The sequence below is a fragment of the Mobula hypostoma genome, chromosome 3 (genome assembly GCF_963921235.1).
Source record: "Mobula hypostoma chromosome 3, sMobHyp1.1, whole genome shotgun sequence".
NCBI classification, from domain to species: Eukaryota; Metazoa; Chordata; class Chondrichthyes; order Myliobatiformes; family Myliobatidae; genus Mobula; species Mobula hypostoma.
This window is the reverse complement of record NC_086099.1, coordinates 144,926,168-144,942,927: the sequence shown is the minus strand read 5'-3', so window position 1 is coordinate 144,942,927 and position 16,760 is coordinate 144,926,168. Positions and strand designations below refer to the sequence as shown.

At 41.0% G+C, this 16,760-nt stretch overlaps 1 protein-coding gene across 2 annotated transcripts in view; it reads right to left on the bottom strand.

Moving 5' to 3' along the window:
• The window catches only part of LOC134343572 (cytoplasmic dynein 1 intermediate chain 1), a 211,863-nt gene that overhangs the window by 147,997 nt on the left and 47,106 nt on the right, over nucleotides 1-16,760 (bottom strand). For both annotated transcript variants that reach the window (XM_063042317.1, XM_063042318.1), the window contains 2 exons: nucleotides 10,711-10,770; nucleotides 10,203-10,315 (listed from right to left, as the gene is read on the bottom strand). In XM_063042317.1, coding sequence (XP_062898387.1) covers nucleotides 10,203-10,315; nucleotides 10,711-10,770 — 173 coding nt within the window. The remainder of the gene's footprint in view (nucleotides 1-10,202; nucleotides 10,316-10,710; nucleotides 10,771-16,760) is intronic.

Here is a 16,760-nt window from a genome sequence, read left to right as displayed (position 1 = left end):
AACATTAAGGTTCAAAATTACCAGCTATTCCAATGCCAGTTTGCAAGAAGAAATCATAATCTGGAAACATCCATTACTAATAATAAAAATAAATGTCCTATATTGCATTCACCAGCACTCTCAGGAATGTGCCATTTCCAAAATATAAAAATGAAAAAGATAAATCAGCCTATTAAAGAAACTTTACAAATAATTAGCTTGCTGTACCAGGAAAAGAACTTGACATGAGAAATTGGGTTTCTTCATGAGTGCCGACCTATTGGGCCACATAGTGCTAGCTTCACCCTGAAATTAAAGGAATCACTGGTAATCTAGAAAAAACAACTCTCAGATTTGTTGTTCTGCCTTCATCTATTAGGAGATTAATATCTGGGAGCATAGGTCAATCAGAGTTGGTACAGAATTAGAACCCCCATTAAACATGGAGATTGGGAAAGGCATTTTTTAATTTACTTTTTAATCTGTTACTTTACTGCTTTAAGTATTTGTTGCTGTAAACAAGAAAAAAGCAAATGTCTTGGAATTTTGACAAACAGCAAAGCACCACGCCCATCCTTGCTTTCTGTCAAACACTGTCAAGTGTTGCAGAGGCAAGACTTCAATCTGCTAGCCAAAACCAATTCACCACCAAGAATTCCGAATCACCCACATTCCAATAATCAGGGCAAAAGAGTCAACTCATCCAGTTCTCTTTATCTAGGGCAGCCCAGAACAGGTTGGTAGGCTGCAAACGAAATAAATCTTCTGCAATAATGTTCAACACATGTAAAGAACATGGAAAGTGGCAATGAAGTGAAGTGATTTACAACTACAATGAGGCAGAATTGCATTTCATAAACTCATTTTAATCTTAATGTGAGATCACAGATTTCCCTTGAAATTATCTTTAAAATGAACATGTACCTCAATTGAATGATTGCATTAATATAAATTATTCCAATTATCAACCTCAACTCACCAACTTTAAACAAAATAGATATTTGAAATTTTAAATACTGAAAATAACATTAGACTTCTATTAGACTTCAAATACAGTAACTAAAATCACTGAAGATTGACTTTCATTTGAAAACACACAAACCTAAACAGCAGGATTAGCAAAATTCTTTTTTCTATAAATCTGTTTTCATCCTTTTTCTTCCCTTCTCTCAAACTTTGAGATCTAACTAGCAATTTCAGACCAACAACAAATCAAACTATCTTTCTTATAATCAAGTCTGAATAACACTTAATATCCCATAAATAACTTGGGTTTCCATCAGCACTGAGGAATAGTGAATTTTAGAAATCTGTAAATCGCTTTCATTGTCTAAGTTGCGATCTTAACGTTTGAGTTACCACAAGGAACAATTAACATCTTATTCCCATACAGTTTTCAACAGATTCACAAAAAAAACAACCCAATTCGAAGACACTGTGCCAATGACAATTTATAAAAAGAAACAGATCAGCTTGACCTCCCTTCCCTCAAAAAAAATTACAAAGAGCAAGGTCAAATTCTTTGAAAGTTCTGAAAACTTGTAGCCTGTTATCTAGGCTGTGTGTAAAGGAATAGGACAAAAATCTCCTGTTTGGGGGAAAAAATTGATAAAATGTGCGTAAAAGGATGCAATGTTACTTTAATACTTCTATTGTAAATAAACTTCAGTCACCACCACTAGAGGGTGCAATCTATTTGCTTCACAATTACATGACTAAAAGAAAAAGCGATCCATTGGCATTAGTCATTTTTTATTTGTTATCCAAAGTTCTTGGTAGTCATAAAAACAGAACGTATACACCATACTTCCAAAAATCTGTTACTGCATTCATGAGAACTTATAAACAGACACCACAGATACAGATCAATATATATTTAAATCTGATGTTTCTTGAATCAAACCAGACTGAATTTATACCAGATTGAAAAAGCATTCAAACCCCACAACTATTTTCACATTTTACTGTCCCATTTTCTAAATTTAAAATATATTAGGGGATTATTTTTTGAGATAATCTACCAAACTTTGTGCATCTTGACAACTCAAAATAAATATTCCAAAACCCGTCAAGAATTCGCTAAAAGTTAAAAACCAAAATTTTGAGACTGGAAAAAAGTATACACTGCTTTTGTAATTACTACACTAACTTTTCTCAGGTGCAATATACACATTACATTACCAGCTCACCCAATTTGTTGATGTAGAAAATTAGACGGTCACCTGTTTTCAATGAATTCATAAGAATCAATACCTCCTTTCTCTGTCAAGTTTATTGTCATTTCGACCATAAGCTGCTGGTACAGTACACAGTAAAAACGAAACAACGTTCCTCCAATGTAAGGTCCAACATTAAGGCAGATTTTCAACAGACCAAAGAAAAGTCAGGGAAATGATAATAAAGAAGCACAAATCCAGGGAAGGGTAGAAGACCATCTAAAAGGTAGTGAACATACCTCAGAACTCATTGCAGCCCATCGTGAAAAGTGGAAAAAATATGAAAGCACAGCCATACTACTGCAGCAGGCTACACCTCTAAACTTAGTCACCAGAGAGGAACTGCACTTGTAAGAGAGATTACCGCAAAACCAACATAAGTCAGTGGCTGTAACTGGAGATGAAGTTCATTGCTCCACAATCTCCAAGGTCTTGCACTAAAAGGGTATTTATGGAAGAATGGCAGGAAGAAGCTCTGGCCAAAAAAAAAGACATATCCTTGCCTGTAAAGACTTTATGAATTGTCACTTAGATATTGTAAAGATGTGAAAAAAGGTCTTGTGGTCAGATGAGACTAAAGTGGAACTTACTGGCTTTAAAACTTAAGCTGTGTGTGTGGCATCAATCTAACACTGTGCATCAGCCAGGTAATGCCATCCCTTCTGTAAAGTATGGTGGAGGTAGCACCATGCCATGGGGATGCTTTTGAACAGCAGGTTCTGAAAGTCTGGAGATGATTGATGGGAAGATGAATGCTGTTAAATACAGAGAAATCCTGGATAAAAACCTGCTAGCCTCTGTTAGAAAGCCTAAATTGGGAAGAAAGTTAATCTTTCAGCAAAACAACGACCCAAAGCACACTGCCAGATCAACCATGGACTGGACTCAAATATAGAACATTAATGCCCTTGAGTGGCCCAGTCAGAGTCCTGATCTTAACTCAATCAAATCTCCAGCAGGATCTCAAGACTGCTGTTCACCACTGCTCCCTAGCTCAGCGGTCCCCAACCACCGGGCCGCAAAGCATGTGCTACCGGGCCGCGAGGAAACGATATGATTTGGCGATATGAATCAGCTGCACCCTTCCTCATTCCCTGTCATGCCCACTGTTGAGCTTGAACGCACATGAGGTCGTGACCCATGCGTCATCCATGTCAGCGCGGGAAGGAGATCAACTCCTCGAGCTTGCAAATGATGGCAGGCTGAAAAGTATGTTTGACATAACATCTCTGCCAGCATTCTGGATCAAAGTCAAGGCTAAATATCCTGTGATAGCCACGAAAGCACTGAAAACGTTGCTTCCATTTCCAACATATCTCTGCAATGAATGCAACGAAAACTAAATTGCGGAACAGACTGGACATAAGGAACCCCGTTCGAGTATCGCTGTCTCCCATCACCCCTCGATAGGACCATCTTGTTGCAGGAAAACAAGCCCAGGGCTCCCACTGATTCAGCAATATTGGTGTGTTGCAATGATTTTATATGTTCAAACAGGGAAAATTTGTGCTGTGTGTTTAATATCCAAACATTACTTAAAATGTTATGATGCTATTGACTTATATAACCATATAACAATTACAGCACGGAAACAGGCCACCTCTGCCCTTCTTGTCCGTGCTGAACGCTACTCTCACCTAGTCCCTCTGATCTGCACTCAGCCCACAACCCTCCATTCCTTTCCTGCCCAAATACCCATCCAATTTTTCTTTAAACGATAATATCGAACCTGCCTCTACTGTTAGTTCGTTCAACACCTACTTCAAGCTCCCCTGCCCTCCTCTGATAATTGACTTATCACTATATTCATGCGAGGAAAATATGCAGTGTGTTTAATATTAAATTCGTTAGATAAACCCTTTCAGAAATGAAATTGAGTGTATTAGCCACTTGTCACCTGTATTCCGGTCGTGATTAACACCACACCACCCCCATCTCCCGAACAGAATCGCCCAAAACGATTTGTAGAAAAAAATTGGCACGTACACGCATGCGCACTGTGCAAGGCTTCATGGTCATTGTAGTCTTTCTAGGGTCAAACCCAACGTATTTGACTGCTACTCTTGTCTGTTGGCAAACCTACCCCCCCCCCCACCCCAGCTGGTCCACAAGAATATTGTCAATATTAAACTGGTCCGCAGTGCGAAAAAGGTTGGGGACCCCTGCCCTAGCTGACCTGGCACAGTTTGAGCAATTTTGCAAGGAGGAATTGGCAAATCTCGCTCCATCACATTGTGCAAAGCTAAAAGCAACTTATCCAAAACGACGACCTGCTGTTAAAACTGCAAAAGGTGTTTCAACTCAGTACTGAGTAAAAGGGGATGAATACTTTTGAACTGCTGACAGTTTTTGAATTTTTTTGTTTTATTATGCTTTACAATTTTTTGGGCTCTACTGTGACAAAAGGTGCATGTGATTGACAAACAAAAATCCTCAGTTAAATTGATCAAAATCCTTGGTTGCAATACTCATTTTTGTGAGCAAAGGGTTGGGGGCTGAATACTTTTTCAAGACATTGCATATTCACCATATCACAAGCATCATCTTCCTCAACTACATGCAATTTTAATTTTTATTATTAAAATGGTCTTTTCCTTTTAAGAAAACTAAACTGAGCTAAAGCCCAAATTTCTTTTCTACCAAGAGCACTCACAACCCTCCCTCTGCTAAAACAATTCCCGCCAAATATCATGCAACTTGCTACAGAGGTACAAATTTTGTTAGAAGTCCACCCAGGATTTGGCTTGGTAACTCTTGACAAAGCCCAAACTTTTTCTTAAAAAGCATGTTACAAATAAAAATGTGCAAATGTCATAACTTACACAAAAGCTATCTTAATTAAGCATGGAACACACATCAAAGTTGCTGGTGAACGCAGCAGGCCAGGCAGCATCTCTAGGAAGAGGTACAGTCGACGTTTCAGGCCGGGACCCTTCGTCAGGACTAACTGAAGGAAGAGTGAGTAAGAGATTTGAAAGTTGGAGGGGGAGGGGGAGATCCAAAATGATAGGAGAAGACAGGAGGGGAGGGATGGAGCCGAGAGCTGGACGATTGGCAAAAGGGATACGAGAGGATCATGGGACAGGAGGTCCGGGAAGAAAGACGGGGGAGGGGGCCCCAGAGGATGGGCAAGGGGTATATTCAGAGGGACAGAGGGAGAAAAAAGAGTGAGAGAAAGAATGTGTGTATAAAAATAAGTAACAGATGGGGTACGAGGGGGAGGTGGGGCATTAGCGGAAGTTAGAGAAGTCGATGGTCATGCCATCAGGTTGGAGGCTACCCAGATGGAATATAAGGTGTTGTTCCTCCAACCTGAGTGTGGCTTCATCTTTACAGTAGAGGAGGCCATGAATAGATATGTCAGAATGGGAATGGGGTGTGGAGTTAAAATGTGTGGCCACTGGGAGATCCTGCTTTCTCTGGCGGACAGAGCATAGGTGTTCAGCAAAGCGGTCTCCCAGTCTGCATTGGGTCTCGCCAATATATAAAAGGCCACATCGGGAGCACCGGACGCAGTATGTCACCCCAGCTGAGCCACAGGTGAAGTGTCGCCTCACCTGGAAGGACTGTTTGGGGCCCTGAATGGTGGTAAGGGAGGAAGTGTAAGGGCATGTGTAGCACTTGTTCTGCTTACACGGATAAGTACCAGGAGTGAGATCGGTGGGGAGGGATGGGGGGAACGAATGGACAAGGGAGTCGCGTAGGGAGCGATCCCTGCGGAAAGCGGGGGGGGGGGGGAGGGAAAGATGTGCTTAGTGGTGGGATCCCGTTGGAGGTGGCGGAAGTTACGGAGAATAATATGTTGGGGACCCGAAGGCTGGTGGGGTGGTAGGTGAGGACCAGGGAAACCCTATTCCTAGTGGGGTGGCGGGAGGATGGAGTGAGAGCAGATGTACGTGAAATGGGGGAGATGCGTTTAAGAGCAGAGTTGATGGTGGAGAAAGGGAAGCTCCTTTCTTTAAAAAAGGAGGACATCTCCCTCGTCCTAGAATGAAAAGCCTCATCCTGAGAGCAGATGCAGCGGAGACGGAGGAATTGCGAGAAGGGGATGGCGTTTTTGCAAGAGACAGGGTGAGAAGAGGAATAGTCCAGATAGCTGTGAGAGTCAGTAGGCTTATAGTAGACATCAGTGGATAAGCTGTCTCCAGAGACAGAAAGATCTAGAAAGGGGAGGGAGGTGTCGGAAATGGACCAGGTAAACTTGAGGGCAGGGTGAAAGTTGGAGGCAAAGTTAATAAAGTCAACGAGCTCTGCATGTGTGCAGGAAGCAGCGCCAATGCAGTCGTCGATGTAGCGAAGGAGAAGTGGGGGACAGATACCAGAATAGGCACAGAACACAGATTGTTCCACAAAGCCAACAAAAAGGCAGGCATAGCTAGGACCCATACAGGTGCCCATAGCTACACCTTTAGTTTGGAGGAAGTGGGAGGAGCCAAAGGAGAAATTATTAAGAGTAAGGACTAATTCCACTAGATGGAGCAGAGTGGTGGTAGAGGGGAACTGATTAGGTCTGGAATCCAAAAAGCGTAGAGCTTTGAGACCTTCCTGATGGGGGATGGAAGTACATAGGGACTGGACATCCATGGTGAAAATAAAGCGGTGGGGGCCAGGGAACTTAAAATCATCGAAAAGTTTAAGAGCATGAGAAGTGTCACGAACATAGGTAGGAAGGGATTGAACAAGGGGGGATAAAACCGTGTCGAAGTATGCAGAAATGAGTTCGGTGGGGCAGGAGCAAGCAGAGCTCGTTGACTTTATTAACTTTGACTCCAACTTTCACCTTGCCCTCAAGTTTACCTCGTCCATTTCTGACACCTCCCTCCCCTTTCTTGATCTTTCTGTCTCTGTCTCTGGAGACAGCTTATCCACTGATGTCTACTATAAGCCTACTGACTCTCACAGCTATCTGGACTATTCCTCTTCTCACCGTCTCTTGCAAAAACGCCATCCCCTTCTCGCAATTCCTCCGTCTCCGCTGCATCTGCTCTCAGGATGAGGCTTTTCATTCTAGGACGAGGGAGATGTCCTCCTTTTTTAAAGAGAGGGGCTTCCCTTTCTCCACTATCAACTCTGCTCTTAAACGCATCTCCCCCATTTCACATACATCTGCTCTCACTCCATCCTCCCGCCACCCCACTAGGAATAGGGTTCCCCTGGTCCTCATCTACCACCCCACCAGTCTCCGGGTCCAACATATTATTCTCCGTAACTTCCGCCACCTCCAACGGGATCCCACCACTAAGCACATCTTTCCCTCCCCCCCCCCTGCATTCCGCAGGGATTGCTCCCTACGCGACTCCCTTGTCCATTCGTACCCCCATCCCTCCCCACTGATCTCCCTCCTGGCACTTATCCGTGTAAGCGGAACAAGTGCTACACATGCCCTTACATTTCCTCCCTTACCACCATTCAGGGCCCCAAACAGTCCTTCCAGGTGAGGCGACACTTCACCTGTGAGTCGGCTGGGGTGATATACTGCGTCCAGTGCTCCTGATGTGGCCTTTTATATATTGGCGAGACCCGACGCAGACTGGGAGACCACTTTGCTGAACACCTATGCTCTGTCCGCCAGAGAAAGCAGGATCTCCCAGTGGCCACACATTTTAATTCCACATTCCATTCCCATTCTGACATGTCTATCCACGGCCTCCTCTACTGTAAAGATGAAGCCACACTCAGGTTGGAGGAACAACACCTTATATTCCGTCTGGATAGCCTCCAACCTGATGGCATGAACATCGATTTCTCTAACTTCCGCTAATGCCCCACCTCCCCCCTCCCCCTCGTACCCCATCTGTTATTTATTTTTATGCACACATTCTTTCTCTCACTCTCCTTTTTCTCCCTCTGTCCCTCTGACTATACCCCTTGCCCATCCTCTGGGCTTCCCCCCCTCCCCCTTTTCTTTCTCCCTAGGCCTCCTGTCCCATAATCCTCTCATATCTCTTTGGCCAATCAACTGTCCAGCTCTTGGCTCCATCCCTCCCCTCCTGTCTTCTCCTATCATTTTGGATCTCCCCCTCCCCCTCCCACTTTCAAATCTCTTACTCACTCTTCCTTCAGTTAGTCCTGACGAAGCGTCTCGGCCTGAAACGTCGACTGTACCTCTTCCTACAGATGCTGCCTGGCCTGCTGCGTTCACCAGCAACTTTGATGTGTGTTGCTTGAATTTTCAGCATCTGCAGAATTCCTGTTGTTTGCGTTAAGCATGGGGTTTTTAAAAACCTCTCACCCTTTAAGTACACCAATGTTATGTTTACGACATCAGCCTTTTCCCATTTTGTTCAACCAGGCAAGCTTTTGCCATTATATATTAGTTCCCAGTGAAGCTGCTGTTCACCATTTGGCTGATTGATGGTGAATACTGCTCCATCAAAAGCTTATTCTTGGAAGCACAGATGTGCAAAAAATTATCTGCACAAGGTAGATTTCATTGAAGGTGGCTACTTTTCATTGAAATGGCCAATTTTGCAGCAAAGTTTCTCAACATATTCAACTGCCTGATAATCCAGCTTGGATGTAGGAAAGTTAATCAACACACGGAACTCTACAAGTTTCAGCTTGAAGCAGAATTGTATCAACGTTAATCAGAAGTCAAATGCCTCCCACTGGCAACAATGTTGATTTTTCACACTTCTCAACTGTACAAATTCAGATTCATTCCCCAATAGCAAAACCACATGTACATCTATCACATGCTCTCATTTCATGAATTCTGTATTAATAAACACAAGAAAAATCTGCAGATGCTGGAAATTCAGAGCAACACATACAAACTTCTGTCAGAACTCAGCAGGCCAGGTAGCTTCCATGGAAAAGAATAAACAAAGAGTCCTGATAAAGCAACTCAGCCCAAAACATCGACAGTTTACTCTTTTCCATCGACGCTGCCTAGCCTCCCGAGTTCCTCCAGCATTTTTGTGTGTGTTACTTCTTTACTTATAATATTACGCTAATAGTTACCATAATTAATAGCAACTATAATGGGAATTCTTATGTGTAAGCAGTTCCACATCACAGTATCTACAAAGTGGGTAAGGTTCTTGAGCTTTCAGGTAACCATAGCAACATAGTGTTGCCCATGATAATCCAAACTCATGAGGCCACTTGCTCGATGCTTTCACTTCTACATTTTCTTATTGCCCTTGGTTTATCTCCCACTTTATTGAATATTTGAATCCAAATTTCCATCCAATTCCCAGCTCCCTTACCCTGCTTTTCACCCCAACCCACAAAAAAGTTATTAGCTAACAATTTATCCTAATTTTGAGTAAACCCCATTCTAATCCCAAAGTTTCTGTGATAAAACATATCTGCCTGCTCTTGCAAGTAATGAAATGGGTAGACATACGCATTAAGATTTAGGAAGTACGAATTAAGATTAAATGTTAAATGTAACACTTCCTGAACAGGGAAGGCACTATTGAATGGCATTCCAGAGCAGACAGTGAACACTGACTCGTTGCAGATTCTTTTTGGCAAGTAAAAAAAAATGAAAATAATATGTAAACTATTGACCAAAATGGGGCTTAAGGTGCAGTATACGGGGTATGCTGAATAGGTTACTAGTGGGGCAGTATGTGGGGTGCAATGGGGGGGGGGGTGTAAATCAAAGAAATGATGTAGGTTAATGGGGAGTCCACCAAGCAATGGAACAATTACATTATCTTGTCCAGAGTACATAAAACAACATAAAAAGGTTCGTGGAAGGTGCTGAAAGAAAATAGCAGGGGGAGCAACATGTGAAATATTAATACAAAGGGGAGAACATGGAAGGGGACAGCAACTACGTTACAGAAAGTGGGGAACAAGAAAAGCAGTAGGTTAGGAATAGCAAATGCACAGAATGGAATGATAAACAATAGATACGAGGCAGACAGTTAATAAATTCTATCAAATGCTTAGGAGGTGAACGAGCTACAAATAATATTCTGCAGTCTACATTTTACTTATAATACATTTTAGCTCATCAGTATTTTCTTAGTTCATATCAGTAAAACAAGATACCTTCAGGCTCATGAGCAACTGGCGTTTGGGTCTCTTTGGAGTATGACACCACCTCTCGAGGTAAAAAATCAACTTGAGTAATTTTTGAAATCACAAGTTTAGGCAAGCGGCGGCTGCATTGAACAGTGGGGTAAATATTATAATTTCCATTTCAGTATGAAATTGCTGCCATTTTCTTTAAAATATACAGTGAACTTCATTCACACCAACGCAAATCACATTTTATTTTCTCTCATTTATTTTCTAAAAACTATGTACTTTTAAAAAAAAAAGCAAATGCTCAACATTGTATATCAGATGTTCCTTTACCAGTAATCTCAACAATTTTCTTTAAACAAAAAAAGGAATACCTATGCAAACTACAAATTTAAATACTGTTACCACTTGAAATTATGTGGGCAACATTAAAGTTCAGGCAATTAGCAAAAACATTAAACATACATGTATCACAAAAGATCATTCAATACTTTTTGTACATCATGGGGAACACTAAAAAACAGCTACATACCCAAGATCAGAGTCAGATTGAAGCTGCAGTACAGAAGGATCGGTATCCCATTGTAGTGCTCTAATTAGTTCATCCAACAAGACAAAAAAAAAGAGACATTAACTCAGCAGAACATTAACCATGATGCATGATTAATGACAGGAAAGAATGCAAGGTAAAATTAACAACATTTAATATATTTGGTAATATTTCCAGCAAGCTCAGTAAAAAATTAGTACATTTCAGACTTCCAGTATCTGCAAATAATTGGTTTATGTTAAACACAGAACTCTGGGTATTTCTATTAATGATGATAAATAGTGGTATTCATGAGCAACCTGGCTAATGACTTCAAGAAACTGAGAGGGACATCAGTCACAAAATTCCAAAACATGTTGATGTATTTTTACTGTCTGCCGTGCACAAAAAAGTTTCACTTTTAACTGAATTTTAAGTACATACTGGATTTGTATATCAAATTCCTTTTAAACTTGCCTCAAAAGAAAATTAACAACCCAAGTACCCTTTAAATATGATCATTTTTATTGTAGTATTAACATTCAAAGTGCTGCATCTCATTCCAATGTGCAAAGAATTAGATGCTAAGATCTATTTTACATTTATTTTTGTCTTTATATTTCATTGGCCTTTATCCAACTTCAATCTTATCTGGAGACAAATTAGCCAATTCAATTTCCACTCTACTTTCACCTGCTTCTCCCATATTAAAACCAACTTTCTAGATCAGGATAAAATTCAATAAGCAGCCAAGTCTTTGTTCTTTCTGGTGTCCATTACATAAATACTGATGTATGACAATCACTTGGAAAGTTTTTAAATGGCAGCTTTCAACAAAGTGAATATCCAAGCATAAAAATATGCAGGATGAGGAGAGTATTAATGGAGGAGGTCAGGGAGTTTTCCTGAAAAGGCAAGTTCATCATGACGTATGGCAGCTTAAAGGAGCTTTCTAAAAACCTAAAGTGGGGTAGTTGATTGTCTCTCTGTATAGCAAAGGTGGCAGAAAGTAAATGATATTTCATTCAGCACTGCCACGTTCATTGCAATGATGAAATCCAGTAAGGGTCTTGTTACAAATTACTTTCACTGCCAAATACCCAATACACAAGAAAAATAAATTACGATTTTATACCATGTTTGAACATTGTGTACATCTCGGTCATAATAAACCTTCAATTTTCTTTTTAATTTTACTTATTGACATACAGCACAGAATATGCCCTTCCGGCTCTTCAAGCTGCACCACCAAGCAACCCTACTACTTTAATCCTAGCCTAACCACGGGACAATTTACAATGACCAATTAACCTACCAACCATGACGTTTTTTGGATGGTGGGACAAAACCAGAGCACCCAGAAGAGACCCACACAGTCCAGGGAGAACATACAAACTCCTTACAGGCAGCGATGAGAATTGAACCCAGGTCGCTGGCACTGTTAAAAAGTTGTGCTAACCTCTACGGTACGGTGCCACCCCTTTTTGTTTGTCCAATGGGTACATGAAACTTCCAGCTTTTGACCATGAAAAAGTTGAAAATGAATACTTTTGCAGGTAACATATTATACAGTCAAAATACAGTATTGTGCCATTTTTGAAGGTGATTGTAACAGACGACCATAGTTAGACTACTCTGAAATACATTAGTACAGCTGCACACTTACAAAGTGAGTGCAGGGAATTGTGCTAAGTTAAAGAAAAGGACCCACGCTATAGCTAGTGAGGCTAGAAATGGGAAAATAATATTTCATTTTACAGGTGGCTAATGAGATGGTGCAGGAGAGAGGGCTAGAAATATTTTTCTGGGCTCTCTTCCAGGGAAGATGGGACTTGTACAAACAGGATGGTTTGCATGTTAACTTGAAGGGAACCAATATCCTTGCAGGAAGGTTTGCGACGGCCGCTCTGGGGAATTTTAAACTGGAATTTCAGGGGAATAGGAACCAGAGTGCCAGCGCAGCTCATGAAGTGGTTGTAAGAAAAAGTAGATGTTAAACCTACAAACAAAGGACAGGAACCAGAAGGTCGAGTACGGTGGGACTAATGTTCTGAGTTGTGTTTATTTCAATGCAAGGAACATTGTAGGTATGGCAGGTGAGCTTAAAGTATGAATCAGCATGTGGAATTGTGATATTTTAGCTAATAGTGACACTTGGTTGCAAGATGGGCAGGACTGGTAGCTTAATGTTCCAGGATTCCAATGTTTTAGATATGATAAAAAGGGGAGGGATGGGATTATTAGTCAGGGAAAATATCACAATAGTGCTCAGACAAGCAGACAGGATGGCTCATCTACTGCAGGGATATGGGTGGAAACATGGAATGAAAAAAGGATGGCTATGTTAATTGCACATTACAGACCACCCCATAGTGAGCAGGATTTAGAAGAGGGAGCCAGAGAGCCAGCGAAGACAGTTGTAAGGAAAATAAGGTTTGATAGGTGATTTTAACTTTGCACATATTGACTGATACTCCCATACTCTAAAAGGAATGGATGCACTAGAGATTGGCAAATGTGTTCATGAAAGTTTCCTTCATCAATATAGAAAGGTTCCAATTAGAGAGAGAGAACCATACTGGATCTCCTATTAGGGAACAAGACAGAACAGTGATAAAACTATGTGGAGGAACACCTTGGATCGAGTGATCATAATTCCATTAGTTTCAAGATAATTACGAAGGAGGATAGGACTGGTCCTTAGGACAAAATTCTAAATTGCAGTAAGGCCAATTTTGGTGGCATAGGAAAGGATCTGGCAGGTAAGGATTTGGACAGGTTGTTTTCTGGCAAAGGGATATTTGGATCTTCAAAAGTGAAATATTGACAGTACAGAGTTTGTATGTTCCTATTAGAATAAAGGGCAAGGATAGGATAACAGGTTTAGAGAACTTTGGTTTGTGGGGTATGGAGGCCCTCGTGAAGAGGGTGCATAGCAACTACAGGCAGCAAAGAACAAATGAGTTGCTGAAGGAGTACAAGAAATGCGAGAGAATATTTGAGGGAAATCAGGAGGGCTAAAAGAAGGTATGAAGATGTTCTGGCACACAAGGTGAAGGAGAACACCAAGGGCTTCTACAGATACATTAAAAGCAAAAGGATAGAAAGGGACAAAATTGCCAACTTGACAATCAACACGGTCAGATTTTTTGCATCTGTATTACTCAGGATTAAATCTGGAGCAAAAGAATGCGAATTACATAGGACCATAAGTTTAATGAGTAATATCACCAAGATACTTCTAAAGAATTTTGATGACAAGAGCTAAGATACAAGCTGAAATAGGTCAAGAACAATGTGGTTTTGTAAGAGACAAAGGTACAAGAAATGCGATATTGATGTTAAGGATACTATCAGAATGAGCTATTCAAGTCAAAAACATTTGTTTGTTTTATCGACTACACAAAAGTATTTGATAAAATGAAGCACAATAAGTTATTTGAAATATTACAGCAAACTCTAGATCTAGATTCAAAAGACATCGGCCTAATCAGAAATCTGCACTGGGAACAAATTGCCGCTGTAAGAATAGAAGGAGAAGTGAGTAAGTTTACGAAAATCAAGAGAGGCAACAGACAAGGGTATGTTTTCTCCCATGATTTGTTTAATGTGTACAGTGAAGCAATATTACAAAAAATAAGAGACATCTTGGGAATCAAAGTTGGCGGTGAAAATATCAATAATTTTAGATATGCGGATGACACCTAATTGCAAGTACGGAGGAAGAACTACAAAACTTAATTGATATAGTTGTTGAAGAAAGTGCAAAAATGGGTCTATCAATTGTAAAAAGATAGAATGTATGGTGATATCCAAAAAGAAGGAGAATCCCATTTGCAGGCCGAGAATAAACAGGGAAGACATAAAACAAGTACAGAACTTTTGCTACTTAGGAAGCTGGGTGACATCAGATGGCAGGTGCGACATGGACATCAAAATAAGAATAGGGATAGCAAAAGACACCTTTATGAGAATGAACAGTATACTGACCAATACTAAACTAGGCATGACAACCCGCCTCAGAGTACCGAAATGTTACATTTATCCAGTTACGTTATATGGCTCAGAATGTTGGATAATATCTAGTAACATGAGGAAACAAATTGAAGCAGCAGAGATGCGGTTTTTGAGCAGGATGCAAAGAATATCATGGACGAAACAAATACCTAGCGAAGATGTTATGAACAGAGCAAACACAAAAAGAGAAATAATGTATGAGTTCATGAAAAGACAATGTAACTTCACTGGACATGTGATTAGGAAAGAGGAGTTAGAATGCACGGTAATTATAGGAAAGATTGAAGGGAAGAAAGCAAGTGGAAGGCAAAGATAAATGACGATGGAGACAGCAGCCAGAGAACTGGAAATGAATACCAATGAATTGATCCACCTGGCCCAAAACAGGAGTGGATGGGCCGTGGCAGTGAAAGCTCAAACTCAGGAGACAAGACACATGGACTATATCCAGATTACAGAAGAGGAGGAGCTTGCTGCCGAGTCAAATTAGGGTAATAAGCCCCAAGGCCTGAAGAGGTGTCTGAACTCAGGAAATCCAAGCAAAGAAAGAACATGCAAATTCCACAGAGAGCAGCAGAGATCATGACTGAACCTGAAGCTCCACAGTAGCAGCTCTAACATCAAGTCATAAATGTCTCATTCACTCTTGTACACAAGACAAGAACATGTCACCTTCTCCACTGGTAATCAATTTGAGACTTTCTAATTAATGTAAGAGTTCTCTCTGTTTGGTGCTACCCCACGCTATTTGGTAAAGATAACTCATTGCGCTGATTCAGAATGAGGTTTTCCTACTTTAATATAATGATTTAAGGAAATATGACTTTTTTTATAAATTTGCCAACCATGTACAATTCATCAGATGTGTTTTGTGAGGCACAAATGCTACCTCCATCAGATTGCAGAACTCAGATATAGAAGGGTCTAGATGACACACACGCACGCGCTGAAGTTGACAGAATGGTGTACGTTGCATTCAAATTGAATATAAAAATAGGAAGGCTAGGCCTATATAACTAAAGCATTGGTAAAAATACATGTAGACTACTATGTTAAATATTAGTCTCCTTTTGAAGTAATTAATATTAATGTATTGGGAGCAGTTTAGAAGTTTTACAAGAATGGTTCCAAGAATGGGCAAACCATCTTATGAGGAAAGGTTGTATTTATTTGAGTTGGTAAGAGCGTGATTGGTACAAGTGATTGAGAAGTTGCAGAACCTGGACTTCTGTATCTTCCTCTGTAATTGGATCTCATCTTCCTAACCGGAAGACCACAGTTTCTGTGGGTCGGTGATAACATATGCTCCTTGCTGACGATCAACACTGGCACACCTCAGGGGTGTGTGCTTAGCCCACTGCTCTGCTCTCTATATACACATGACTGTGTGGCTAGGCATAGCTCAAATACCATCTATACATTTGCTGACAATACAACCGCTGTTGGTAGAATCTCAGGTGGTGACGAGGGCATACAGGAGTGAGATATGCCAACCAGTGTAGTGGTGCTGCAGCAACAACCTGGTACCCAATGTCAGTAAGACGAATGAGCTGATTGTGGACTTCAGGAAGGGTAAGACGAAGGAACACATACCAATCCTCAGAGGAATCAGAAGTGGAGAGAGTGAGCAGCTTCAAGTTCCTGGGTGTCGAGATCTCTGAGGATCTAACCTGGTCCCAACATATCAATGTAGTAATAAAGAAGGCAAGATAGTGGCTATACTTTATTGGGAGTTTGAAGAAATTTGTCATATCAACAAATACACTCAAAAACTTCCATACTTGTACCGTGGAGAGCATTCTGACAGGCTGCATCTCTGTCTGGTATGGGGGGGCTACTGCACAGGACTGAAAGAAACTGCATAAGGTTGTAAATCTAGTCAGCTCCATTTTGGGCACTAGCCTACAAAGTACCCAGGACATCTTTAGGGAGCAGTGTCTCAGAAAGGAAGCGTCCATTATTAAGGACCTCCAGCACCTAGGGCATGCCCTTTTCTATACTGTTACCATCAGATAGGAAGTACAGAAGCCTGAGGC